The sequence below is a fragment of the Apus apus genome, chromosome 3 (genome assembly GCF_020740795.1).
Source record: "Apus apus isolate bApuApu2 chromosome 3, bApuApu2.pri.cur, whole genome shotgun sequence".
Classification (NCBI taxonomy): domain Eukaryota; kingdom Metazoa; phylum Chordata; class Aves; order Apodiformes; family Apodidae; genus Apus; species Apus apus.
Genome location: NC_067284.1, coordinates 93,711,418 through 93,738,837, shown reverse-complemented (window position 1 = coordinate 93,738,837; position 27,420 = coordinate 93,711,418). Strand labels below are relative to the sequence as shown.

Below are 27,420 nucleotides of genomic sequence, written 5' to 3'. Positions count from 1 at the left end.
CCTCCTTTCTGCCTTTCTTATAGAGGGGTGTTACATTTGCTACCCTCCAGTCCATTGGGACCTCCCCAGTTGGCCAGGACTTCAGGTAAATAATGCAAAGTGGCTTGGCGATCACATCTGCCAGCTCTTTCAGCACCCTTGGATGTAGCCCATCCACTCCCAGAGACTTGTGTGTGTCTAAGTGGTGCAGTATGTCTCTGACCACTTCCTCTTTAATTGTGATGACCTCACTCTGCATCCCCTTCCTGTCTCTTAGATCATGTGGCTGTGTACCCATGGAACAGCTAGTTCCACTGCTAAAGACTGAGGCAAAGAAGGTGTTAAGCACCTCATCCTTTCCCTCATCCTTTGTTACTAAGATTCCCTTTGCATCCAGTAAAGGCTGGAGATTTTCCCTAATCCTCCTTTTGCTGTTAATGAACTTATAGAAACATTTTTTATTATCCCTAACAGCTGTAGCTAGTTTGAGCTCTAGCTGTGCTTTGGCTCTCCTAATTTCCACCCTGCATAGCTTCACTTCATCTTTACAGACTTTATGAGTGACCTGTCCTTTCTTCCAAAGGTCATAGACTCTCTTTTGTTCCTAAGGTCCAGCTGAAGGTCCCTATTTAGCCAGGCTGGTCTCCTACCCTGCTTACTGTTTTTTCAGCACACGGGTACAGCAGCTCCTGTGCCTTTAAAACTTCTTTCTTGAGGTATGTCCAGCCTTCCTGGGCTCCTTTATCCTTCCAGGCAGCCTCCCAACGGACTTTGTCAATCACTCTTCTAAGCAGGTCAAAGTTTGCCCTCTGGAAGTCTAAGGTGGCAGTTTTACTAACCCTTCTCCTTTTTTCTCCAAGGATCAAAACCTCAATCATCTCATGATCACTGCACCCTAGACGGCCTCCAACTTCTACTTCCCCCACAAGATCTTCCATGTTCACAAGAAGCCGGTCCAGGAGGGCACCCTCCCTGGTCGGCTCACTTATCAGCTGTGTGAGGAAGTTATCTTCCACACATTCCAGGAACCTCTTGGAATGTTCCCTCTCTGCTGTGTTGTATTCTCAGCAGATGTCTGGGAGGTTAAAGTTCCCCACAAGAACAACAGCAAGTGACTGGGAGATTTCTCCCAACTGCTTACAGAAAGCTTCATCCACCTCACTTCTTTGGTTGGGAGGTCTACAGCAGACTCCTGCAGCAATATCAGCTTTATTGGCCCTTAACCCAATCCACTCTCCATCATGCCTATACCCGATTTCCAAGCTCTCATAGCATTCTCTGACATATAGGGCCACTCCACCCCCCTCCTTCCCTTTCTATCCCTCCTGAAGAGCTTGTAGCCATTGATTGTGTCACTCCAGTCCTGTGATGCATCCCACCACGTTTCTGTGATAGCCACTATGTCATAGTTTTCCTGGTGTGTCATGGCTTCAAGCTCCCTGTTTCTTGCTCATACTGGGTGCATTGGTATAGATGCACTTCAGATGAGCTAATGATTCCAACACCTTTTTTTCCACTGTAGGCCCCATTTCCTACCAGACCCTTCTCAGGTTCTTATCCTGCCTGGTCATTCTTTTTTGTAGAAAGATACTTTTTTCAGAGGGCCTGGCCAGGAAGAGATATCAAAAAAGCTGGATCCAATCGCTTTTAGTACTTCTTCATTACTGATGTGTCAAATAACTTTTGGGGCAGGTCACCTGAATGAGTGCAGTACAACAGGTTGGGCATGTCTCGGTCTGTTTTCAGAAACAGAATACTAGAGGATTTGTTAACTGGCAAGGATATAACCTGCACTGTCATAGTGCTATCAAAATACAGACTGTGGAAACTGTGGCTACTAAGCTAGCTACCTACAAATCAAAACTACATTTAGCCCAAAAATCAGCTATTCTCACAGCAAATCATCCTGCAGAACAATTTTAAAAAATCCAAAATTTATCGTAAAGACATAATTCATAGTAATTAATCAATTAATTCTGTTCTGAATATAGTAACAAAAGGATTTTTAAAGCATTACATAAAGAGGATTTCTGAACTGTTGACTCTTTCCAATGGCTCATTTAGAGGCAGCCTCTGGATTTAGGAAAAGAAATAACTAGCCACAGCCAGTAAGCAAAGACTGTTCAGGAAGGAGATGGCAAACACCTACGTAAACACAGGAGTAAGAATTTTACCTGTCGTAACTGGGTTGCCAGACACTAGCACTGGATGAAGGTGAGTATTATCAGTTGCATTACCTTCCTTCAACTCAACAGACAGATTTGTTAACACTATTGCTCCCAGACCATTTTAACAGAAAACTCAGATCAACTAGAGTAGTCTAACCTGCAGATCATGAACTTTAACTGTAATACCAGAATGGTCTTTCAATGACTAATGCTCTTACAGGACTCTGGCTTTGCATAAGCTAAGGTCTGACAGAGGTGCTCATTTCTTACAGGAAATTAACTGTACATATTTATGAACAAAATATTCTACTCCCTTGGTCTTTATTTGGACAAAACATGTTCAAAGAATCACTTTCATTATCTAAAATCGATCACCTGCTTGGATGTTTGCAGGTGTTTTATTCTTCTCTCAATACAGTTCTCAATAAAATGTGCATGGCAGCAAACCCAGATATCCAGTGAGTCCCCTTGTATGTGTTGTGGCATTTGAACTTCCTTCATTTTATCTTGAAATGTTTAGGAACAAAAACCTAAACACAGAGAAAACATACAAACTTTTAAGATTTACAAACAGACACATCTGTAGGTTTGACATAAGCTTAAACATAAGAAAGTCTCTCATATGCAAGAAAATACTTATTTTTAAAACATCAGAAAAAACTTTTTTTTCTACTGTGAGGGCAGTCAAACCCTAGCATGGGCTGCCCAGAGAAGGTGTGAAGTTTTCATCCTTGGAGATATTCAAAATCCAGCTGTTCAAAATAACCCTTCTCCAAGCTGGGAGGTGGACTAGACGATCTCCAGAGGGTCCTTCCAGCCTCTGCCATTCTGTGATAAATAAAACCAGTTAGTGGATCTGTATTGTCTATGTTAGGCAGCCCAAAACACATACAGAATTGCCTTAAATTCCTCATTTCTTCACAGAAAAATTGTTATGAGATAGTCTCAGAGATTAATTTCACATCCAAGAAACATTAAATTAATTGGTTTGTTTGTTACATATTACTTGACAAAGGCTGAGAGGGAAGCAGCAGGAATGTGCAGTACAGCCAGGGCAGGGTAAAGACAGTGTCTCTGCCTATTTCAGCAGCAGCAAACTGCTCAAGCACCAGCTAGATCCGTTGCTTGGTATGCACATAAAAAGCAAAAGGTAGGAGTGTGACAGAAAATAGCAAGAGATATATGACAGGACAAGTGAAACTAAAATACATACAAATGCACATTAAGCATGGATTAGCAGCAAGACAGAACTCATTAACACAGCTCGTAATTCCCACCAGTGATTCCAGTCTCATATGAAAAAGTTTGCAACACATGACGAAATAGCAAGAGACAGGTGTCACAAAGCCACCAAGTCACATGGTCAGGGAGTGATCCCTTGCCAAGAACTGCATGTACCACTTCAGCAAACACTTAAAAATGAGGCAGATGAGGTCTAAAGGAAACATCCTCTAGCACTTCCAACCCAGAAAGAAGGTCACAGTTTGGCAGATGGCGAAGGAGAAGCAGCAATCCAGGCAAATGAAGGAATCTCAAAAGTGCATTCCTCTCATAAAATCATGAGAGAAAGGAAGGCATTTTTGAAGTCCACATTTAGGAAGACCATCTCCAGAAAAGTGCCCATTTTCTACAGTCTTCAGAAAAAAGCTCCCTCCTGGAAGGCAGAAACAAGCAACTCATTCAGAAAAGTTTAATTCAGAAAAAAAAATCCTGGAAAAATACATGTTAGTGTGGTTTAAGATTAAGATCCCAGAGATCTTAGCTGGAACATTTTACATTATGCTGGCTTCATTTTAGGGCATGCAGGGCCCCTCGTATAAGAGGTGCTCTGGTGAACCTTGCTGCTGTAGTGTAAATTATGAGTTGCCTGCTCCTTCTCCAAAGGCTCCCAAACTGGAGTGATGTAATGCATGGACCAGAAGTTTTTAAAAAGGATGTAAACTATACTGAAATATCACCCAAATAATATTTCACCAATAGGCTGCCTCCTTCCTCATTTGATCCCCTTCTGTTTATGAAGTGAGACACAATTTTGAGTTAAACTATGGCTTGCTGTTTTCCTATAAGACCCCCACCTTGTCAAGCACACACAGTGTGCTGCTTGCTGGCTAACCAGATGTTCACAGCTCAAAGCGTGGCTCCGTACCTTATTTATTTCATATTATTTTCTGAATTCATTGGTATCTTGCTCGTGGGCTTATCTAATGTGACTGATTACAAAGTGTCTATGTAAATTCTTCACAAACAAGAATGAATTTACTTCATAGAAGTTCATTTTGCAGATGGTATATTTCCATTATCTCTATTTTACACAATGGGAAATTAAGGTAAGGAAAGATTAATGTCAAATATCTCCAATAACTTTGACTGCTCAGAGACATGAATTTTTTCTCAGAGACTGCTTAAAACACAGATGATGCATTGACTTCACTTGTGCTTGTGAAAGCTCTGCATTTCTGTAAATCGCACTGAGGTTCTCAAGATGGATACCAGAAAAGAAGCACAAAATAATGCTTCTGAAAAATCTATTTTAACTGACTAGCTCCTCATCAAATAGAAAATACAGAGTGGCAAAAAGCCACCCCTGGTTCATCAGGGCAGTGTTCAACTGTCTGCATACTAAGCTCTTTTTTTATTCCAGTTTCTAGCATTAGTCACTATACTTTTTCCAATTTCTTCAACAAATGAGGCAAGGATCCCAAGGATAATGACCTTTGCAGAAAAGCACCTTATCCACAGAATGGACTCCAGTGGAAAGCAGTATCAGTTGAACTAAAGGCCAGAATATAATGAGTGCATGTAAGAATGTCAAATTGCAAAGGTAACCAGCAGTAATTCATGACAATTTAACAAGGACGTTATTAAAAACATAGAAAAACACCTGCTCAATACAATTTAAATCAAAACCACAGTCAGCTCCAGAGCTGACACACATTACAACACCCTGCCACTTCATCTAAAATAGAAAACAATTACCCCAGCAGATTATCTTTTTCATTATGGAGAATATAGGAAGGGGTTGGGGCATACTTGTTGCCAGTAGATTTTATGGATATTTCTTGAGAGCAGGAAAGGTTCAAAAATATTCTGTTCCACTCCAGATCCAGATGTTCTCTAACAAGCCATTATAAAAAGCAGAGAGCACAGTCTCACCACAGGAGTGGAGGTTCACTGTAAAATAAATCACTGAAGGAAAGGTCTGTGCCTGTAATAGAAGCATTTCTAACCAAGAACTCCAGTTTTCTATATATTGCTGTCTCATAGAAACAGTCCTTTTTTTCACCCCCCCTCCCCGTGATTACTAGTCTTGTAAAAACTGATTATTTTTACTTTTCTTAATTTCTCACAATGCCAAGCAGCTTTTGCTAATTCATCCTGTAACTGAGAGAGCTGGGACAAACTTTTCATCAGAATCAGCACTGCATCCACGAAATCTACATGAGCATTTCTTGTATGTACAAACATGCTCGTAAATAAGCACATAAGCAGAATTATACAATTTGTATGCAAAGATGTGGTTTCCAAGGGCAGCATTTTTCCATTACAGATAAAATGTACATTCAAACATGCACTAATTTTTACTAATTTGTACCTTAATGAAGAACAGGAACAAACGTTTACTTAATAAAACATTTGAACCTAGCAGTGCTTCTTTTTAATGAATAGTTCTAGAAAGTGTGGTATGTTTTGCATTTACAATTTAACTGTGGGAGCAGTCAAAAGGCAACATACATACTTGCATTTCTAAGAAATTCACCACCAGACCACATTTCTCTCCATAACTCCCTCTTGACTATCATATTTCCATGTTTATACCATGCCCACGTTTGTGATGCCAGATCAGCTTATGTAGCATGTAATAAATACCCTCTCTGAAATATTTCACCTTCTATTTCATATTGCATTGAAGGCTCATGACTTGTTATCTCTCTCTTGAGAGTTTATTCTTTATTTAGTGTGTATCATCACAGGATATATTTGGACTGAGAGTGTAGAATAATTTTTCAGCTCAAATTATCAAGAACAGGGTGGCTAAGAACAACTCTATTTACCTGTATTAGAATTCAACAAGGATACTCTGGCAAACACTAGTATTTTAAAATGTGTCAGCCTGCACTTGATTTGTGCTTCCCACAATCTCAATACACTGGAACACAAATGATATTACCTTATTACAAAAATAAACAAAAAACAACCCCAAACAACAAACCCATGCTATAGCAAATTAAACACCGCAAGATGTACAACTGCTACATCTGTCCCGCTAATGAAAACAAAGTCAGAAGGTGAGTCTGAAAATCCTGCTCACTCATTAGGCCGAAGGTTAAGCTGAATCCTTGGCATAGCTTAGGGCAGAGCCGGCACTAGGGACCATTCCCCCAGAAGCGGGGTGTCCCTCTGCTCTCCAGGGTGGGCCAAGGACACCTCAGGAGGCTTGACACCCGCAGGCATCCTTCGCACCCTCAGCCCTTGCCCTGGCACACGCGCTGCGTACCCTCACTTCTACCTCGTAAACGCCCTGTGGCAGGTTGTCGTACAGCCTTCAAAGTGTCCAAAGTGCTTGGTACTGGAGGGGAAAAAAAAAAAAAATCTACACAAAAAATACCAAAATCACGCTTGAAGTGGCCACCTGAGGCCCAGGAAGCGGGAGGGACAACCTCCCCCGAGCGCCGCGGGTCTCCGGGCCGCAGCCCCGCGGCCTCCTCACAGGGCGGCGGCGCCTTCGGAGGCTCCTGGCGACCTCACGTTTCGGTGCGAGTAGATCGGGTGCCGCTCCCTCGGCAGGCGCTCCTGTGGAGAACTCCGGGGAAGCAAACCGAAGGGCGGCACGACCCGCCGCTGCGGCCGCGGGCCTCCTCGGTGGGGCCGCCTCCCCTCGGCCCTGGCCGGGCGCCCGGGCCCGTCGCCGGGCAGCAGGGCCAGCCGAGCGCCGCGCCCCACGCCCGGGGCCGCCCGGCACCCCCCACGCCGCTGGGGCCGGGACACCCGCCGAGGCCCAAGCGGCGTGCAGAGCCCCCGCGAGTGTTACGGAGAGAAGAGCTTCCCAAAATTGAGTGGCGAAACCAACTTTACGCTCACGTGCAGGCGCTTGGCAGGGCGGGCGAGCCGCCCGCAGCCTGGGCCGGCTCACGCCGGCAGAGCCGCGCAGGTGCCCCGCAGGCCGCTCCCCGCCCTCCTGGCTCCCCGCGGCCGCGCCGGCCGAGCTTGTGCCCAAGCCCCGCGCCCTGCCCGGAAAGGTAGCAGGGCTCCGGGAGGGGGAAAAAAACAACAACACACCACCCAAAACTACACCTACCAGGAGTGGGGTTCGAACCCACGCGGACATACGTCCATTGGATCTTAAGTCCAACGCCTTAACCACTCGGCCATCCTGGTGCAGATACAGAGGCACCACCCAGCCGCTGCTACATACGCGGCCGCCCTCCCGCCCGCCTCCCCGGCCGCCCGCGGCCCCCGGGCAGCGCGGAACCCCCCCTGCACGGCTCCCCCTGCACGGCTCCCCCCGCTCGCCGCCTTCGTTTCCAGCGCGGGAGGGCGCAGCGCGCACGGGCGGCCTCTCTCGGCTGCAGCGGGAGGCGGGCGCTCGGGGCCCAGCCCGGCGGGGAGCCCGGCCCCGGCCTGGGGCCCGCGGCCCTCGCCCTCCCGGGGCCAGGACACCGCCCGCCTCCGCCGGGCGCCGGGGCCGGAGCGGAAGCGGGGGGCGGGAGGGGGAGAGCGGGGAGGTGCGCGGGCCGGCCCGGGTCCGCCCCCGAGGGGCGCGGGCGGGCGGTGCTGGGGGAGCGGAGCGGAGCGGGCCGGGGCGCCGCGGGCCTGGGGCGGCGGGAGCGGGGCGGGGGGCGCGGGTTGGGGAGCGGGCGGGAGAGCCGGGGAGAGCGGCAGCGCCGGCGCGGCTCTTCGGGGGCGGGAGGCAGCGAGCGAGCTGTGGAGAAGTTGTGCCCAAAAGGCTCGAAGCAGCACGGGTGGAACAGCTCCGCTCTTGCCCCCGCCGGCGGTGCTGCCTGCTGGAACAGCCGCCGGCGGGTGCTCGGGAAATGCGGTGTTCCTGCTGGCGTTTTGCGTGCTGCCGTCTGGTTGTTACCTGAAATGCTTCTTCCCTTGCCAAGAGCAGGAAGAAGAAACCGAAAAGTGCTCTTTTATGCTTAATTGTAAGAACGTATTACAGAGCAAAATTTCTTGACGATCACCACTGCACGCCTGATCTACAGAAATGTGACAGTATCCCTGGTCAGTGCCCGCACCGGGATATCCCCGTTCTTCCCTGGATCAGGAAGGGCAAGGAAAAGTGTCCTCTCACTAGCCATTGCCTGCACAGGCTCCACCTTCGCTGCCCGTTTTCCAGAGGAGAACGTGGACATCCTCCATCCCACCAAACTTCTCCACCACTGCGCCTGTCCCCAGGGGGTGAGAGACGCTGTGCAGGGCGCAGGCTGGGGACGCGGGGCTGAGGACAGCCTCCAGCAAGCTGCGGGAGGCATGCAGCAGCTGCCTGCCTCTCCCGAAAGCAGGACGGGAGCGTGGACCCTGCTGGGCCTTCAGACATCCCGGTTGAAGGTGGCCCTCTCTCTGTAAGGGGTCTGGGCCTCCAATTTGCAGGTTGCAGGTGGTGCCTGACTGTTGGCACACAGGCATCCCCAGTATGCTGGTTATGCTTGTGAAAGAAAATACTTCTCACATACAATAAAAGTTGATTGTTAACTTTTTACAAATGTGAAGAACAGATGTGAAACCCGCACCCTCTTTTTCCTTAGTTTTATTCACATGCTGGAGCCCATTAATGAAAGAGCAGCTTTTTGGCTGGAATTTATCATGCTGTATCATTTGCTGAAATGGGCATCATTCCATAGCTAGCATTGCTTGCCATTCAATGGGGCTGTGTGCCTTCAGTGAAGGATTGAGTAGAAAAATGCCATCAGGTAGGTTATCTCATTCTCTATTTGCATCTAATATTATTTCTGAGAAACATAGTAACATGTTACTTTTTTTCCTGTTAAGATTTTGTGCCCTAATAGTGTATGCAGTCTAAGGTAAGGAGTGACAGTGGAGCTGTCTTACTATGCTGGTTGTTACTGGCTTCAGCTCAGTAGACACTATATAATATGCTAGAAAGGTGGATGAAGATAAATCTGCTACTGCCTTCTCATATATTAGTGAAACAAATACCATGGCGCCGTGTGAAAACCACAGTGCTTCGGAAAGAGATTAACAGCAATCACCATATACAGTATCTATTAAATGATACTGTTTCCTGTCTTCATGTTATCTGTGATATTTTTCTAGAAACTCAACCATGTGTAGCTCTTTCCTTTTTCAAGTCAATTCCAAATATCTATAATGGTTAAAAAAGCTAGAGAACTAACTTGTTTTCAATAAATTATAAAATACAACTTGGGCTGTGCATTCCAAACATCTTTAATATAGGCCAATCTCCTTAGATTACAAAAGCAGCAATTTAGCTTAGCTACTCAGTTCAGCTTAAGGCTTCCTCCTCTTAAAAAAAAAATAAAAATGGTATTTGGATCTTAAACGAAGACTTATACTTTCTAGAAGTTTCTCCCAGGACACGTGCCAGAGAAATGCCTGCTTAAGCGTGTCCATAGTCTGACACCTTCACATTGAGGTAGCAAGGGTTCAACTGCCATTTCTCTAAAATGAAATCCATGTTTTTTAAAAACAAATAATCTCATAAAATTAAATGAAAACTCATACTTACATCCATGATGTTCAGCCCTATATACCAAACTATATTGTGCAATAGGGAATTTTTTTTTCTCTTTTATATTTATGCAATGGTGGGGTTTTTACATTTTAAGATGGAACAAGGAGTGCCTGGTTGCTGGTTCTCCTTTCTCCTCCTCAGAAAGTGCAGAGATTTTTAGGGGCTTTTTTGTGAAGCTTCTGCTGCTTTCAGTAGGAAACAAAACCAAAGTACCAGAAACCCTAAAAGCTAAAGTAGCACCTCTCACATTTTAACTGTTTCCCCCTCAGACCCAGCTACAGGGTTTGCCACATCAAGGAAAGGAAAAAAAAGCACCCAACCACATCCAACACATAGCCATAGGAGTCCTGTTGACTTTCAGAATGAAAAAGCAGCTGTCCTTAGAAGAAGAAATGAAGACGTCCATTCTGCAGCTTCTGTTATGAGTATGCTAACACATTATCAAGCTACTTTTATCATCTTCTTCCACTCATCCTGTGTGGCACGAGTCTTTGCAAGAATCGTGTGATCAGGTTTTTTTCAAAAGTCTGTTTAACAGTGACTAGGCAAGTTCATGGGCTGGCGAAATTGGAGATCTTACACAACTAAGGATAGAAAAACCCCACAGTATTAAGCAATGAACATGTTTGCAAGGAAGTGAATGATTTCTTCAGTTACTGGAAGTAATTTTTAAGTGCCTCTAACTCACAACTTTAAAATAGTTTTAAAGGATCCCAAGCTGGTGTTTCAATGGTTCTCAGTTTCTTTCTCTGCAGCAAGAGCCTTAAGTCAAGAGACAAGGTCTCAAATCAACATTTTCCTTATGCTCCATGTGCCTCAAATCGGACTAAAAATCGGGATATAAGCTTTACATTTCTACTGATTAAATCATCAAGATTTCCCAAAACTGCCAGAGTAAATATTTTTTTTCTTGTAGTAGAGAATCATTTTAGAATGCCTGAAACTCTTCTTTTTTTTCATGTTTTTTTGTAAGAAAAATTGTAAGAAAAATGTCTATATCAAGATGCAACGCATTTGATTTATTGTGGCAACAAATATTAGGAGGACTTATTTTTTTAGACATTGTTTAATCTCCTTTCACCAACTCAGAACTTAGTCCTGCAGCTTTTAAACTATACTTTGACAATGCAAGAAGCTATTCAGAGCTGCTGATTCCACGTACAACACAGAACATTCAGTTTTTCTTATTAAATCTTTTATTCCATTTGTACAAAAAAAATAAACAACAAAAAAACCCAACCATGTACACACTTTTATCAAAAACATTGGTGAGTACTAAGAATATGCAGACAAAATACATATTTTATTTTTCATTAATTTAAGCCCACATGCTGACCCCCAGAGGTTTAGGGTATTTCTCTACAAATTCACAGTTCCATTGACGTGAATGGCAATAACTATGGAGTAAAAGACTGCTACCAAAGCAGTAGTCATGGTGCCAGAACAACACTCTCCTTTCTCCCACTTTAAGTTTGAACACTGGGTTGTTTTGGAGAGGTTCTCAGGCAAGCATAATACTCATATCATCAGGACATCACTGAGTATCGATGTATCTTCTAGTTTAGAAGATGGGTGTTCCTCACTCTTCCATGTTACCATAGACAGGTACTTCAGTGAAAGAGACTTTCAGTTTCTGAGAAGCGCTATCCATTTAGCTTCCATTTGTGTAAAAAAAGACTCTTTGGCCAAGAAGCATTTCCCACCCAGGTATGAAGGCTTGGAAGTTGAATTTATTTTGTTTTCTTATATCAATATAAGTAGTTAGAAATGTTTGGGTGTTTTTTTTTCACATATAGAATTAGTGTGCAAAAGATCAAAAGGGAAGTTTCATTGCAGTTGTTGCAGGAAGATGGCTATGTGCATCTTCTGAGGAAAACCCCCAAATATAAAATATTTGAAATGTTTAAATAGATTTCTTAAAATAAGTACAAATAGGATAAGCAATTTTTAGAAGTCACTAACTTCTGAAAAAAAATGTCCTGCATTAATTCAAAGGATATAAATAGATTACAGTGTATCAGGAAGCATAGTTGGAAAACCTTTGGAAGCAGGAGCTGTAATCACTCACCAGACTTTATGAATACATGTTTCTCTGACAATGCTCAGTGATTTTCAAGGTTGCAAATTTTCTATTCCCTCTTCATATTCCAAACCTACTGCGAGCACACCCCCCTTACACAAAAGGAGAGATGAATTTTAAGCTTGAAAAGAGTATTTAACTGACATTTAAGTATTGTTTTCTTTCTTTTATAAACTGGAAGAGGGTAGATTTAGATTAAAGATTAGGAAGAAACTCTTTCCTGTGAGGGTGGTGAGACACTGGAACAGGCTGCCGAGGGAAGTTGTGGATGCCCCATCCCTGCAAGTGTTCAAGGCCAGGTTGGATGGGGCTTTGAGCAACTTGGTCTAGTGGGAGGTGTCCCTGCACATGCAGCGGGGTTGGAACTAGATGATCTTGAAGATCCTTTCCAACCCAAACCACTTGAAGATCCTTTCCAACCCAAACTATTCTATGATTCTTCAGTTGTACTCAAGAACTATGCCTATTTTCTTTCCCAGGTGGAGATTTTCTAATAAAGAGAGAAAAGTCACAGTTTTTGTACACGATTAAAATTGCATGTTAATAAATTTAATCCTTCATGTTATTTCAAATAGATATATGCAGGCCACTGCATGCATCTCTCTGGCTGAAGTGTTAATTGGCAGAAAAACATATCAGAAGCATAAAAACATGGTTGTTTTGAAACTGAGAGTACAGACAGTGGCTCAAGTTAAAAGCAGTGAGATGCCTCAGTGTTGCAGTGCTCCTAGCCACCTTGACAAAGTTACTGGTACTCAAAACACAGACAAGTAATCACTTCACAAACAGAGCAAGTTGTGCATATTATCATTTAAGGTGCAGTTACTTGGGTTATGATTCATAACAGGTGAAAGTCAAGTTGAAATAGAAACCAGTTCTCTGTCCTGCTCCTGCTAACAGGATCAGTATTTTATCAAATAAACAGAGCAAAAATCTGTCCAAGTATTTGCATCAAGCAGGCTCCAAACTAGTTAAAACTGAAACCTCCTGATTCCGTGGTGTATTTTGTCATGCCAGGCAGTCAGGCAGCACAGCCTGCAGACTCACTTTGATGAATAAGAATGAGGTTACTTCTTTAAATTTCTCATCTTCCCTAGGCTGAGTTATCAGCCCATCATTCATGCCTCTTTCTTGCCCATCTGAAGTGAGTATCACTGCAGAGATCTTCTTGCAACTCTAGTTACACCAACAGAGTACATTTCCATTAAAAATAGTTTTATCATCAACGCTTCTAGGAGCTGTCAAATAGAACAGCCTTCAGCACATTTAGAAAAATGCAACGTAAAAAAAACAATTGTAAAATAGCCCTCCCTCCCCCCCCCCCCCAGTTTCTAGGTGTTGTCATTACAGAGCAGTCACAGGAAAGAATGTCTTATTTGGTAGACATTCAAGTTGTCCTGTGACAGCTCCAGTGGGATAGTCACCTTCTGCAACAGGATATGCAGCAGCAGAGGATTGTTCTGAGGGGGTGTTTTCTTCTGTATTCCAAAGCTTTTCTCACTTGATCTTTAGCTTCTCCTACATAGTCCTCAACATTTTGCATATTTATCTCAATGACATCAAAGGTGTCCGCCTGTTCCTCCACTAACAGGGCCACCTGGAGAAAGAGCTCATGAATTTCCTTAATGCGACCTTCTAACTTCACCAGCTCTTTATGACGTGTCTCTAACTCATTCAAGGCTGAGCGAGCCCCCTTAACGTCCGACAACAGATTCTCAGAGAAGACATCCCACTTGCCTTGCTCAATCATCTCCTCAATCTGATTGCCAGAAACGTCTTTGCCCATGATCTCCAGCTGCCGCTGAATTCGAATCTTGCAGTTCTCCCGCTGGTTCATCTCTGCCTCGTTGTATTCAAACATCGTCTCCTGAAACGCATGCATGAGGTCAACATAGTGGTTCTTGGCTACCCTGGCCATGACAGACATAGCCCCGTATTTTGTTATTGCATCTTCACTGTAATCTCTCATTATCTGGAGTTTCCTGTGGATGCTTTCTCCGCGGGCCTTGATGTCTCTGGCAATGCCATTAGTATCTCGTTTGATGCTACTAAGACGGCGCATGGAAGTAAGGAAGCGGTTGTTTTGCTTTCTGAGCCGCTTGACGTCCTCTTTCAGTAGGTCGTTTTCTGTCCGGATGTTCTGTATGTCTTTATGAAGAATTTCCAAGGCATAATCAGTCTCATATAGGAGAACATTGTGGGATACATTTTCATCATCCCCACTATCACAAAACTGTTGATTATGTAACCTGGCAAGTTCATGCAGTTCATTTAGCCGGTCTTTCATCCTGCCTGTAAAACAGAGGAACAGGAGGAAAGAAGTTTAAAGCAAATAAAAGATGGTTTTACAAGGACTGAAAGTTCATAACTAATAATTACATCATAGTTATAACTACATCATAGATAATATAACTACATCAAAGATAACACAAAATATCAAATATTAAATTGGTTTATAGTATTTTAGACAGTGATGGATCTCAGATCCCAAACTCTAATGCTAGAACACTCTTCTAGAAACTACAAAGCATAGAAACTAAAAAGTGCAGGACAGAAGACAACAAATTCTGAAGACAAATCCAAAAGAATAATAAGACAATCCCTAACCCCTCAAAATTGCCAGTCTTCCACTTGGAGAAAAAAACCAACAAACTCTTGAGCAAATGATAGGAAGCTTTCAGCTATCACTATGTGTAGATGTGTTAATAACTGAACGCTTCCCACCACTGCTCACTAGAGAAATCTTCTCTAGATCTTGACCCTTTTTTAGATCATCTGCCCCAAATGTCATAGCTCCTTTGTCATTCTAAGCTTGCTTTTCCTGTGAGAAGAGCAGGAAGTCTTTCAGAAACAGAAATGGCATTTACAAATACAATTGGGATAGAAAAGTTCCAAGAAATGGGGTGGAAAAAAAGAAGGAGGTAAATTTAAGGTCTCCAGATGCTGTCATTGACCATAGTGTACTAGGCATCCAACAAAACAACATAGCAATAGCAGCATTGTGTAAGTAAAACCATCCATCCAACCCTTCTTTTTTTGTGTAATGTAAACATCCTACTGAAGGAATAAAGTAATACTGCTGTTACAGATCAGGATCTGTTTTCTATGTGTTTGCCTCAGATGTACTTAACTGCAATTTTCATTAAGAAGCCACAGAATGAGTAATCCCCTACAGACATGGTAACAAAGTGTAAGTCTCCTTTAGGTACGTTGTTTACTTGAAACTCTAGATCTGCAGAAAGTGAAATCTGAAAGCTTCAGCAAGAAGCCTGCATGAAGTGCTACACCAAGCAGGAAGCCAGAAATTTCCCATCACAAAAGCTGTACATCTCATTACCTAATTTAAATTAGCAAGAAAGAGAATCAAGTTAAGTAGCAGCACCAAGCAGGACACCTCCAGATGTGTGTGTCTGGAAGATTAATTTTGTTTTTTCTAGGAACTAAAGTATCTTCACAGTGTTTAGAAACATGGCATCCACTGTAGAAGACACATCCCTTCATAGGATCACCAGTTACTGCCAGGTTAAGAAAAGGTGCATGTGTACATACCCAATAAAACAAGCCTAGATCTAACATGAATGAAACCTCTCAGTTTATAATCCGTTTCATGGGATTGTTAGATGTGTTAAAGATGTTAGGGGAGATGGGAAAGATTCCATTACAAACACTGCCTCTTGTGCTTTTACATTTCATTGGGGGTATATACTGATCTTGACAAGTATCCCGATTAGGATCACATTTACATTGAAGCAAAAAAGTGGATTTCAACTTAAGCTGATTCTTTTGCAAGCAATGTAAACCAAGAAAATCCATTAATATCCTGAGAGAGGAGCATTCATTCAGGAATCCACACACGTAAGCTAATTGTTTGAATTTAAAACATAAGCTACACAGATTCAACTCAATCATACAGAGAAAGCTTTAGGAAATTAAAGGTTTTCCACCTCCTCCCTCAGCAGTAATAAAATCAAGACTTTCACCTCATGCCACCACATCATTTTAGATGGGAAAAATCCCCATCTAAAAAGAAAAAGAAACGTGTGGTGCAGCTCAGAAGTCAGGTTTACTTGGCTTTAAAACTCTATGGCCAAGTTTGTTTGGAGACACAGAGGAAGTGAGAACACCTGCCCTTCTTGTCTGGAAATAGCGGACTGTTTTCTAGACAGCATTGTGGAAAGGGAACAAACAAAGATATCTACCTATCTCAGGGTTACTTAGATCTCTTCTAATCACTGTTTCAGAGTTGGCTCTGAACACCAGTCACATTGCTTGTCTGACTGCATTCCTGACTCTTACTAGCTTCCGTAGAATTGATGATCCTCCCACTTCTGGTCTGATCCTTGGACTGCCAAGTGTTGTGTTCAGCAGATTATTCTCTTTGGGTTTAGCATGTACATTTAGAAACAGCAAATGATGTTTTTTTGTTACTTTAAAATTACGATCAACAGCAACAAGATGCCATTTCAACTAAATCATGTGTGTGCAGGACTATGTTGCCTTTGTGCTTATGATTCCTTGAACTTGAGAAAAACTAAATTTCATCAGTCCACAGCAAGTAGACTGAAAACTGCCTCAACAATGATTACATTTTACTTTTCATGCTTGACAAAGAAAACACAAACAGAAACCACACTGAGTAATAAACTCATAATTCTGTATTAATAGGTCTACCCTTCCTTGCCCCTACCCTCAAAAATGTAACTGGCAGTTTGCCTTTCTCACCCACAACTATTTAAAGACATTAGATAAAATTAAAATAGAAGGATATGGAGAAGCAAATGCACGGTAATTCACAATATGAAAATACTAATGATATAATAAGTTCACATGTATTCTAATTCCGCAGCATTTCTGTAAAAAATATTGCTAATTTTTTGTAATACAACATAGAAGGTTAAAAAGTCAAGTAAAATGAAGAGTAAGGAGCTGTCAAATGTGGCGTCAGATTGCACCACAATGTGTCCCACACACAGGAAGATCATGCAATGAAACACTGGCCTATGTCCCACCACTTCCACAAAGTTTCTGCCTACAGTATCTATGTGCTGAATAAAAGTTGTACAATGCAAAATTCAATGTTAATAATTCAGTTAATGGAAAGATAATGCATGTGCTATGTTAATATTTTTCATTCCCTCATGATTTTCTCCTGTGAAATCCCTGGAAAGCTCTCTAAACTCGTAACAGTCTTTTGGGGGAGGGCAGACTCAACAGCCTCATCCACAGACACAGATTTCATCCTGGAGTAACAAGTATCTGGAGGCTGGAGGGACTTGCTGTCACTCTTGGTGAGTTACAACAGCTTGACATATCTGAAGCACAGTCCTTTGTACCTGGTAAGATCAGAAGTCTGCTCTGTCTGACTTTGGTCACTGCTGCAAGCCTTGGGCACTTTGCTGAGTAAGATCCAAAGTAACAAGCTGGACATCAGTGAATGAACACATGGATTGAGGCCACTGGTGAGAAGCTCATCTCCAATTATATATGCAGCATCACTCACGATCTCTGTGATCCAGTAGAATTCAATTCTAAACGTGAACAGAGGGATCAAATTACAGTTGCATTGACAATCCTCAGCCTGGGGTTTCCCAAAGTGCTTAGCTCTAAAAGCCTACATTGTTTGAAACTACATACCAAAACTTACATTCAAGGTGATCAGTGTTAGGATCTGTTAACTCTAGACTGAGGACGTGTACCCATCAGGGTATTGGCTCGATAGCTATTTGTGCTAACAAATGGATACCATCCTTCAAGTCTGACTTCAGAGTCCCACAAAGTTAGGGACCTTTTGACATCTTCCTTCATTCTCCCCGAATCCTGTCTTTTTCTCTCAATTTCTAAAGCGCATTACTTAGCCTGCTTCCCACCTCATATTTTCAAGATGCTGTTCCTTATCTACATAAAGTGCCTGAACAGGACGGAGGACATTAAGATTATCACTCTGCTGGTAATACAGCATCATATTCGGCCACAAACACCACAAACTGCAGAGGACGCCTATTCAGCTTTATGCCAAAGGACAGTTACTCTGTAGAAAAGCATTTGCAGTATTTGGCCAAAGAGATCTGTGAGGTTCAAGAAAATGTTTAGACTTCAGCTTTCCTGGGCACCTTTTGCTTAAGAAACACAAATTTATTTGGAGCATTTGCAAACTGCTGCTTTGAGAGGCTCACAATTTGGCAACGTTTTAGGAATTTTTCATAAGGAAAACAGCAGGCTCAAATGCAATGCCACCACAGAGATCTTCCCTCGTTACAAATTCCTGTTTCAAAGGGAAACCAGATCTTCCCAATAAAGGACAGTAACTTCCAAGCATTCCTTTTAATTGTGTCAGGGACAGAACTGACATTAAAGAGCTGAAGCAAAAGAGCAAGCATGGGAGAGCAGAGAGGAACCGCCATTAGAAAAATTCCTGCTTAACGGATCAGTGTTTAGAAAAGTTGACATCCTTTAGCAGATGCTGCTGTTACTCAGGAAAGTTTGCATCTACTTGCATGTTGGCAGCATTATTTGTAATTAAAACAGCAATATATTAATATGCAATACATTACTAGTTGTTAAGGATAGCCTCAGCACTCATTCTTTAAAATGAGCGGCAATCTCTTCCTTAATATAGGGCCCGGTGCAGCAGAAGTTGGTCTCCCCAGCTAGAAAAGAGTTCTGCAAAAAACTACCTTCTTGTGCTAGCAGGTGGACAACAAGTTCAGCATGAGTCAGCAATGCGCCCTTGTGGCAAAGGAGGCCAACAGCATCCTGGGCTGGAATAGCAAAAGTGGTGGAGGGAAATGACCACCCCTATCTGACACTTGAGAATCCACATCTGGAGTGCTGTGTTGGTGCTGGAGTTCCCCACAGCAAGAGGCATGGACCCACTGGGGTGAGTCCAGGGGAGGCCACGAAGATGGTCAGAGGTGCTGGAGCACCTAAAGTATGAGGAGAAGCTGAGAGCTGGGAATGTTCAGTCTGGAAAACTGGAAGCTCAAGGGAGATCTTGTTGCTGTCACCAAGAGTAGACCTTTCATAGAGATGTACAGAGATATAAATCCCTTAATTCTAGGAGTGTGTGTTTTACTTCATTGGCTGTCAGATTTATTTTCTTTTAAAATACTGTACATATTCAAACTGGAACATGTACTTCCATGTTTTTATTTTTCGGCTAGATAAATCCATCCTTGGAAAAATCAAGTTCCTCCTGCAGTCCGTCATGGTGTGTACACCCAAACACACACACTCACACACACAGGAAATACAGACCAGGTAATGACTGCAGAGGTTACAACTTTGAAGCCAGATAGCCACCCAAAATAGTCAGCTGAGTACTCATTTCTTCACACTAGCATGCTGCTTCTTGGTATTAATCACCACTATGAATAGCTTTCCCATGATGTGTGAGAAAGACACAGCATGTCCTGCTGCAGTAAGACTGCAGCCCCACACAACTTTGCACGATGTGGGATTTCAGACAGGAAAGGAAATCGATTCCAAAAAACAAAACTGTGCATACACGTAAAACCCCTCTCTATTAGCCCCATATATATACAAATAGGAGTACTGAACTACTGTAAAATTTGCAGTAACAAGACATTTGCAATAACAGTTTAGCTATAAGAGTGTGCTGTGCATAGCACTATAAGCATGTATTTCCATTGTAGCCAGTTACCTAAGTAGAAATAACTTAAGTAAGGATGAGAAGTTTTCTCTAGAAGCAAACAAGTTGCACACATTTGTTTCAGCTTCAACATTTGTATATCCACATCATTAAGTTTTGGGACAAATGGTGAAATACAGCAGCAGTTTCAGCAGCTGAGTAGGAAGCCAGGGTACAGTTTTCCTTTTTACAGCATTCATAAAAGGCAGCTGCTGGTTAATACTAGCTTGTGGATTACCAAAAGTCTACTCAGTAATCTTTTCAGCCTTGAGTAGGACCTTATAAGATTAAGCTTTTACTTCAGTTGAAGAGGCTTATTTGAGGAACAAAAGATATTTCAAAACAAGCCAGTTAAAAATAATTTCTAACAGCAGTTCTCCTCTCCCTCAGAAGATAAAAGTCCATTTCTGCTCCACTACAAACCCACGTGGTCCATCCTGTCTCTGAATGACATGTGCTCTTGGTTGTATGACACACATTAAATGTGACACAAGAAACAAGTGATGAACAATTAGGAAATAACGTGCTCCTAGGCATAATTACTTCATAACCAAGTGTGCATCAGCACATTCCAATAACTTCCCATGCTGCTTGTAGAGGATGCAGTATTGATGGAAATCCACCCCATTACAAGGCAAATAGTGTGCTGCTGTATTAAATGCAGCTGAAACCTTTCATTTTAGAGTTGGAGTCTCAGATTTAATATAATAATAATGATTTTCTAGTATATGTCTGTTTTGTAAACAAATATCTCAGACCAGTTTTAATAATTTTGCTTGGTATCTGTTGCCCAGTAATAGATTTGATAATATTAATTAACTTGGAAAACAAACAATGGTTTTCCTCTTTCCAAAAGAGCTTCTAATTGACTGGTAGCAGACTGCTAGTTACCTTTTTAGACCAAATTCCCTGTTTTCCCAATCATTTCCATCACTGGTGGAACAGCAGGCTTGAATTTGTCAAATAATTCCTCTCTTTTCTCACTTCTCATATATAAGAGCTCAAGGAAACACCAAAAATAATAATCTAATTATTAGGACAATTTGCCTTCTGGAGCTGCTTTCAGGTCACATCTGCACATTAACTCAAATATTACCAACTTTGACAGAGATTAGCATTTCAAAATCTTTTTGTGGCCTCACTGAAAGGAAGTTATGTTCTCTAGAGTTTCTTGGATTGGACAATTAAAAATAGATAGAATGTATTCAGGATTGAAAAATACATCAGTCAACACAGAACACCAGTCAAAATGCTACAGAAATCCAGCAAGAAACTGCACATGTATCTGAAGACTACTAGACACTGCCCACTTCATACTGTATTCAAAGCCTGTATACAGCAGAACACCTCCTTCACACTGTCAGTTACCCTAGGAGAAGTGTATGCAGTTGCAAATGTCTCAGGGCAGCTTTTTTTTCCAAAAGCTTGCATGAAGTGTCAACTTCTCCATTTGTGCCAGAGCAAGGTATTTATTACAAGCTGTATACTCAGAGAAGTAGGAACGACTCCATTCTTTGCAGGCTATTTCTACAGTTGTCAGAATCTCCAAGTCTCCAGTGGTTCTTTTCCTACCATAAAGGCTAGGAGAGACATTGGGAGGAAAAATTAACTTTCAAATAGTTTGTTGCTTCTAACTCAAAGTAACAAGGCAATAATTCCTTGAGTACTGATAGCTTTAGAGTTTCTTCTTTGACTTATCCCAGTTTCTTTGCCAGTATTCAATCTCTTCAACATAAAGTAACTCTCAATTGTTGTATGACAGCATATTTTAAATTCAAGGATCTAGGGTGCATCTCATACTTCCCAGAGGTATTCAACAAGGTGTTTTCCATAGAGTAATTATCAGGTTTTCCAGACATCAATATCAAAACTAGGAGAAGCTGCTGGCGTGTATTAAATGCACACACAGTATGCGTTACATTTTTCACATATTTGTGATCAGACTTACAAAAAAATCTAAAGTTCTAACTTTTGACTACACAGTAGCACATGCTAAATAAACATTCTTGCATTGGAGAAGACAGTTTGTTGTATACTGGTTGACTACTACTATTTACTGGGTTCCTGTGGATCACCACTGACAAATTTTCAATCCTGGATAGATAATCAAATGGATTCTCATTATCTCCTTCTGTTTTTTCTCACAAGTCATACTAAGGAGCAATTGTAACTAGATTTGAGGTTTTTTTGGCTGGGGGATGGCCTGTACTAGAGCTGTAGACAAAACAGTTTCTCCATCTTCACTATACTGCCCATTGAAAAGTGTTAGGTCTTCACCTGCATTGTTTGACCCCCCTCCCGCAATAGGGCACTTTCTCCAGCATTCATCATGCTTCTGTTAACAAATGGAAGTTAAGGACAGGAAAGGCTAATGCACACACCAACTTCAGCCACTTCATTTTCCTAAGGATGCTGGAAACAGAGTATACAGCTAGCAACTGCAAATACTAAAACCCCACTAAACATATAGAATCCTTGAGAACTGTGAGGTGACTCCAGTCTGGTTTAGTATGCACAGCTTGCCAAAACCACAGATCCATTACAAAGAGTAGATGAACATGTGTGGGATTGTATTTTACCCAAGGGGAAGAAAAGCAGTCCCACCATCACTCCCCATTCAGTACTTTTCAGTATATGCAGTGCTCTGCAGGCTGCCTCCCACAGCATGCCCGTCTGTGCGGCCACAGCCAAAACCAAGGTCTTCAGGCAGGATTGGCCTGGATGAAGACAAGGGGAGTGAGAACTGGACCTCCAAAGGCTTGGCAAATAGACAGGACAGAACCACACCACTAACATAAGCAGTAAGATACCCATCCATGCATTTCTTGGCAATTACTACAGCTCAGCATCACTCTGTGTCACTGTGCAGGGAAATGGGGCAGCGCACGCCCAGGCAGTGCTGTCACTGCAGTGCTGTGAGTATATACATTATCTAATTAATCACCTCAGCTTCCCTGAAACATGTTGGCCCAGTAAAATAGCTATGTACATACTATACTTACATAACTACTAGTGCTACCACACAGTGGTATTTATAAGTGATTAAGGCATTATGTTGGCATCCAAGTAGAAATATGAGGTTGCATGTGATCATCACTCAGAAGCAACATATTCTAGAGACATTTTTAAATTAGCACAGCAGCATTACTTTTTAAAATAGACATATATTCACAGCTTGTAATACAGTGTTAAAATCTGAGATCAAGTACTCTACTTTAAAAAGATCACTTTAAGTTTAAATACGAGGTGTTTTACTGGTATTTGCTCATGTGGGCTAGTACACGAGACTCAGTTCTGGATCCTATGGCAAAATCTACACAGCTGTAACCAAGAGTTTCAAATCAGGAAATAACTCCCACAGCCACATATGTATACCCACAGCCTCAGAACATGTCAGGAGCTGGCAGAATTTATGCCAATTACTTTACACTACTTGGCAGCCCACGGGTACATACAGGCCCGTTCAAAATACCAGTGAAGTTGAGACAAGATATAGATGTAATTAGGGACATGTTGGCCAGTGGTACTCAGAGAACCTACTCCTGACTGGGCATATCCAAAACTCAAGCAAGCTTATTCTTGCTTTCAAAAATTAATTATTTGTTGCTAACACAAATACAGCAGAAAGGGAAGGCACAGCAGGAAAAGCTGAAGCGTTCCGTACTTGCTTGTATTTTGTGAATGTGAGTTTGTAAAGAATAATCTTGGCAATTAACAGGTTAACAATCATAGTAGATAAGGCAAAAGCTGCAAGCATGATAAGCCTCTTAACTCAAGTATTTAACATCATTCCCTCTGTGATAAACTACAGAATTCTAGATGAGAAGCACCAAACATTTTGTGTTGATAGGCTAAATGAGATAACAAGACACTCGACATAATCAGCAAAAGCTATCAAAACATGTAGAAACTGAACTGCATTGCTCCCCTCATGCAGACACCCCCTGCTCCCCGAGAGGGGGTTCCCAGGAGGCAACCCTAAGCAGGAACAGTGCTGCCGCTCCTGGGAATGATGTTCCTCACCAGAGATGGCTCTCCTGCAGGTCACATCTCGGGAAGCAGTCCAAAACGCAAGTGTAACCAGAAATGGTTTCTCTGTAAAACTTAGCAGAAGTGGTAACCCCACGTTTGGTGCTTAGATGAGTTTACCAGATCAAATTAACATTTCTGCACTGTGCCTTGTCATTCCTGCACTACAGGGACGACCAAAGAGCCAACAAAAATTGACGGACCAGAAAAAATATAATGGCAAGTGTATCTAGTCCAACAGCTTCATACTTGACATGCAGTTGTCTTCTCACCATCAAAACTGGTTTTGAATATGCCAACATTATGATGGGTTTCTGTCACACTAGGAAGTTATCCATATTTTCCTTTAGCAACTTGGAGAGTGGAAGCAAACATGAGAATGTACAGTCTCCAGCTGACACAAAGTTGAGACAGGGGAAGAAAGAGTTTGGTGGCAGATAGGAGGAGAAATTATGAGAATCTAAGATGATCTTGGCAAGTAAGAGAAGTACAAACAAAAATGAAAGGAAATTCAATAGAGAAAAGCCTGATATAGCTCATTTGGAAGAAATTATTTTCACAGATAGAAAGTAGGGAACACCTAGTTTGGTAGCAGGAAAGTATTGGTGGGTTTATAGCAGATGGCAAGATAAAAAACAAGTTCACAATATAATGCAGTTGTAAAAAAACATCTCACATGAGAGATTGCATGGGATGAACTGGTTTTACTCTGCTTGGCATAGGTAAGGCCTCATTTGGAATAGTACATCCTGCTGCAGTTACCACACTAAGAAAGTCAGAGCATACTGGGCATTATCTCCAAATGGTTTAGAAAATACAAGCCTGGAGGAAGAGGAGTTGAAGGAATTATGTTCATTTCATGCAGAAAACCAGGGTGAGACACAGCACTGCAGTATATAAAAAGAGTTTATAAAAAAAGATAAGTTATCAGTTTGTTTCCTATGTTGACACTGAAAACACACTAAATAATAGATTTTTTTCACACATTAAGATCTATGCTGAACTAGCTGTGAATAGCTGAGAATCAGACTATTTGTCTGTGGGAGCACAGCAGGACCATATTCTTTAGAGAATAGGGAGAGGTTACAGAAACTTCTCTCAGGTTTGGTTTAGGTTCACTGCTGCAATGCACTGAGGGGATTAGGTATCATTTTACAATCTCCCCATGGTCCTGCATTTCCCTGATTTGTTCAGTACCCTCACTTCCAGTCTTGCTGTGTGTACAAAACAGTGTACATGCTTGCACAGGCCCACTGCCCATACTGGGGAGCAATTGGGTGACTATTTTCTTCCAAAATTGTCTTCTCTCTCTATTATTTATGCACAAGTGGCAATTACTATTTCTCCTTTTGGAGAAGATCTTGGTTACTGCTACAATATAATGGAAGTTGACAGACATGGAGCTTAACCCCACAGCACCCAAAATCTTCAATACTGCAACATAACATGCAGTTGTGTTCCATAGCATCATGTTAATCTGCAGTGCCCAGAAGATACTGTTATCACATTATCCTCATTTTAATGTCTCAAGAAATCTTCTGTACCATGCTTAGTTTCTTCACAAAGATCTCCTGACAACAGAGATTAACTCACAGTTCTAGTCTCAGCCAAAACACCAGATACATTTGCTGTATGACTTAACATACAATTTCAGCTTCAGAGCAGTGGTCACACAAGGCAATCAGTGAAAAAAATAAAGTGACAAAAAGGTCATCAGAGGTTTTGGGCATCTAAACCATCCTTTCTTAAGGGTGACCTTTAGTCATCTGTTAGACCTCTGGTGTGCTAAAAAAAAAAAAAAAAAAAAGTTACACTCGTCTTGCAGTCTCACCACTTCCATATAAAACTATGTAAATAGTGAGTACCACCACTGGTAAGAAAGCAGCATCCTTCAAATGGAATGTTCATCTTAAAAAGCCATATATCGCCATTTTGATCCCTGACAGCTTAAAAAATGGTTCCTAAAATACCATCTAAAGAACAGGAACAAGAAGTGTGAATGTCCGTCTTAGGCCAGTGTGATTCTTCTAGTCATTTCCTTTCCTGGTATCACACTGTTACACGTAGTTATCTCAGACATACATGAGTACTAATTATTTTTGGCAGGAAAGGAAATTAATATCGGTTAATAGGAAGCAATCAAAGAGTGCTAACTTTTGCACCCACTCACAGCTCTGGCCATAACGATGCCCAAGAAAGGAGTAACAGCTATTATATTTTGCATATAAGCCAAATTCTCTACCACATGTGCTCTGGAGCTACTCATAACCACATGTGAGTACTATGAATGAAATCTTAATACCCCTTCAGCCAGACAAACAAGGCAGCTAGAAAATGTAGACACCCGTTGGGACAGGACAAGACACTCACATTTGAAAGCACCTCTGGTTTTCCCTCATCCTGCGAAAACCCCAGCCACCCCTTTTGCCCTTTGCGAGATCAGAGCTACCCGAAGGCAGCTAAGGCACCTCTGGACCCAAAACTCCGGTCCCCATCCCCTACCGTCCCTTCTGCCTCCAGGCTTCAGCCTCCCCTTCATCCCAAACAGGGCAGTTTCGTTTACTCTCAGGCAAAACTGCGTTGCGAAGCGCTCCGAAACCCCCGCTGCTCCTCTCGACAGCAGGAGAGGGAACGGGCTGCCCGCCACCGCCGGAGCCCGGCACCCGGCTCGGCCCGGCGCTGCCCTCTGTCCCGAAGCAGCTCCGGGCCAGGTCGGCGCTCGGGGATCCCGGGTGATGCTGAGCGGGGCTCAGGAATACGGCAGGGCTTCCATTCCGGGAGCCGACGGCGACATGCCCGGTTTCCTGACAAAACCAACTCCTCATCCTCTCCCGTCCCGGCAGGACTCACCCCGGCAGGCCAGCCCGTCCCGTCCCGTCGGGCTCCAGCCGCGCAGCTCCCCGAGCTGCCCGCGCCGTCGAGACAAACGCAGGTGCCGGCAGCGCGTCCCGCCCCCACCGCGCTGCTCGCCGGCCTATTGGCTGTGAGAGGGGGTGATTTGCATATCCCCGCCCACGGGGGGTGTCAATCACCGCCGCCGAGGGGCGGGTGCTGCCGCGCCCCGCCCTTCTCCCCGCCGCCCTCCGGCCCCTGCTCGGCCCGCAGCGCGCGCTGGCGGGCGGAAAGTCCGCCCCGCGCGTGCTGGGAAGCGTGGGTGGGCTGCGGTTACTTGTTTCTTTGCCGCCGTCCCCGTGGAGCCCCCTGCCCTTTCTGCCCTCGCCTCCCCGCGGGGAAGCGCGGGCTTTCCGACCCCGCCGCCCGGCTGGGAGCGGGGTGAGGCCGCGGCGGACAGGGAGCTGAACCCGGGGGGTCGTACGTGCGGCTGAGGAGGGAGCTCCCCGCATCTTCCCCCCCACGCTCCTGCCCCGCTGGTTGACGCAGCGGCGCCTGTCCCGTCCTGCGGGCTTGAGACGTGCGTGATGAAATAGGGCGTCAAAGGAGCTTCTGGGAATGTAAATTAAACAAATTGCTGCTGCTTAGCGGGGGCGAGAGGAGGGCTGCTCTTGGCACAGTGCTTCCTTGTGAGGGCCACATTGAGCCCGTTTTTGGGTGGTGACTTCGAATCTGATAACTTTGACTGTTCCTGGAAAAGAACAAACATCTTTCCCGTCATTCTAACTTAAAAATATCCCCAAAACAAGAACAGTTAGGTTATGCAATTGTTAATACACACTAATAAACATCCAAGGCTATGCTGCAGTGTCCTTCCCTGTGGAGTCTTTGCTGGGAGTCTTCCCTTAGCCCTTTATCCTGGAGCTGAATGTAGGTAGGTGACCTCATCGGCCCTCTGAAACAGCCG

General features: G+C 43.2%; 1 protein-coding gene, 1 long non-coding RNA gene and 1 other non-coding gene across 5 annotated transcripts; all 3 read right to left on the bottom strand.

Annotated features, from left to right (window-relative positions):
- Positions 1-2,451: 2,451 nt before the first annotated feature.
- LOC127383016 (uncharacterized) lies at positions 2,452-7,427 on the bottom strand. The gene is made up of 2 exons (XR_007889087.1): positions 5,178-7,427; positions 2,452-2,975 (listed from the first exon to the last, which is right to left on the bottom strand). It is a non-coding gene; the product is annotated as an uncharacterized LOC127383016 (long non-coding RNA).
- A 13-nt stretch (positions 7,428-7,440) lies between these two features.
- TRNAL-UAA (transfer RNA leucine (anticodon UAA)) lies at positions 7,441-7,523 on the bottom strand. The gene has a single exon. It is a non-coding gene; the product is annotated as a tRNA-Leu (tRNA).
- Positions 7,524-13,271: 5,748 nt separating this feature from the next.
- STX11 (syntaxin 11) lies at positions 13,272-26,500 on the bottom strand. Of its 3 annotated transcripts, none has more exons than XM_051615668.1 (3): positions 26,472-26,500; positions 17,278-17,472; positions 13,272-14,236 (listed from the first exon to the last, which is right to left on the bottom strand). In XM_051615668.1, exon 3 carries the CDS (start codon positions 14,229-14,231, stop codon positions 13,365-13,367), a length of 867 nt encoding a protein of 288 aa, XP_051471628.1. In that variant the 5' UTR covers positions 14,232-14,236; positions 17,278-17,472; positions 26,472-26,500; the 3' UTR covers positions 13,272-13,364. The 3 variants fall into 3 exon arrangements, with proteins under 3 accessions (XP_051471628.1, XP_051471627.1, XP_051471629.1); XM_051615667.1 differs by lacking the exon at positions 26,472-26,500 and adding an exon at positions 22,172-22,312; XM_051615669.1 differs by lacking the exons at positions 17,278-17,472; positions 26,472-26,500 and adding an exon at positions 16,241-16,329.
- Positions 26,501-27,420: the final 920 nt, after the last annotated feature.

Bases quoted from the DNA above. Each gene is read 5' to 3' on its own strand.
- STX11 (XM_051615668.1), bottom strand. From the start codon at position 14,231: ATGAAAGACCGGCTAAATGAACTGCATGAACTTGCCAGGTTACATAAT.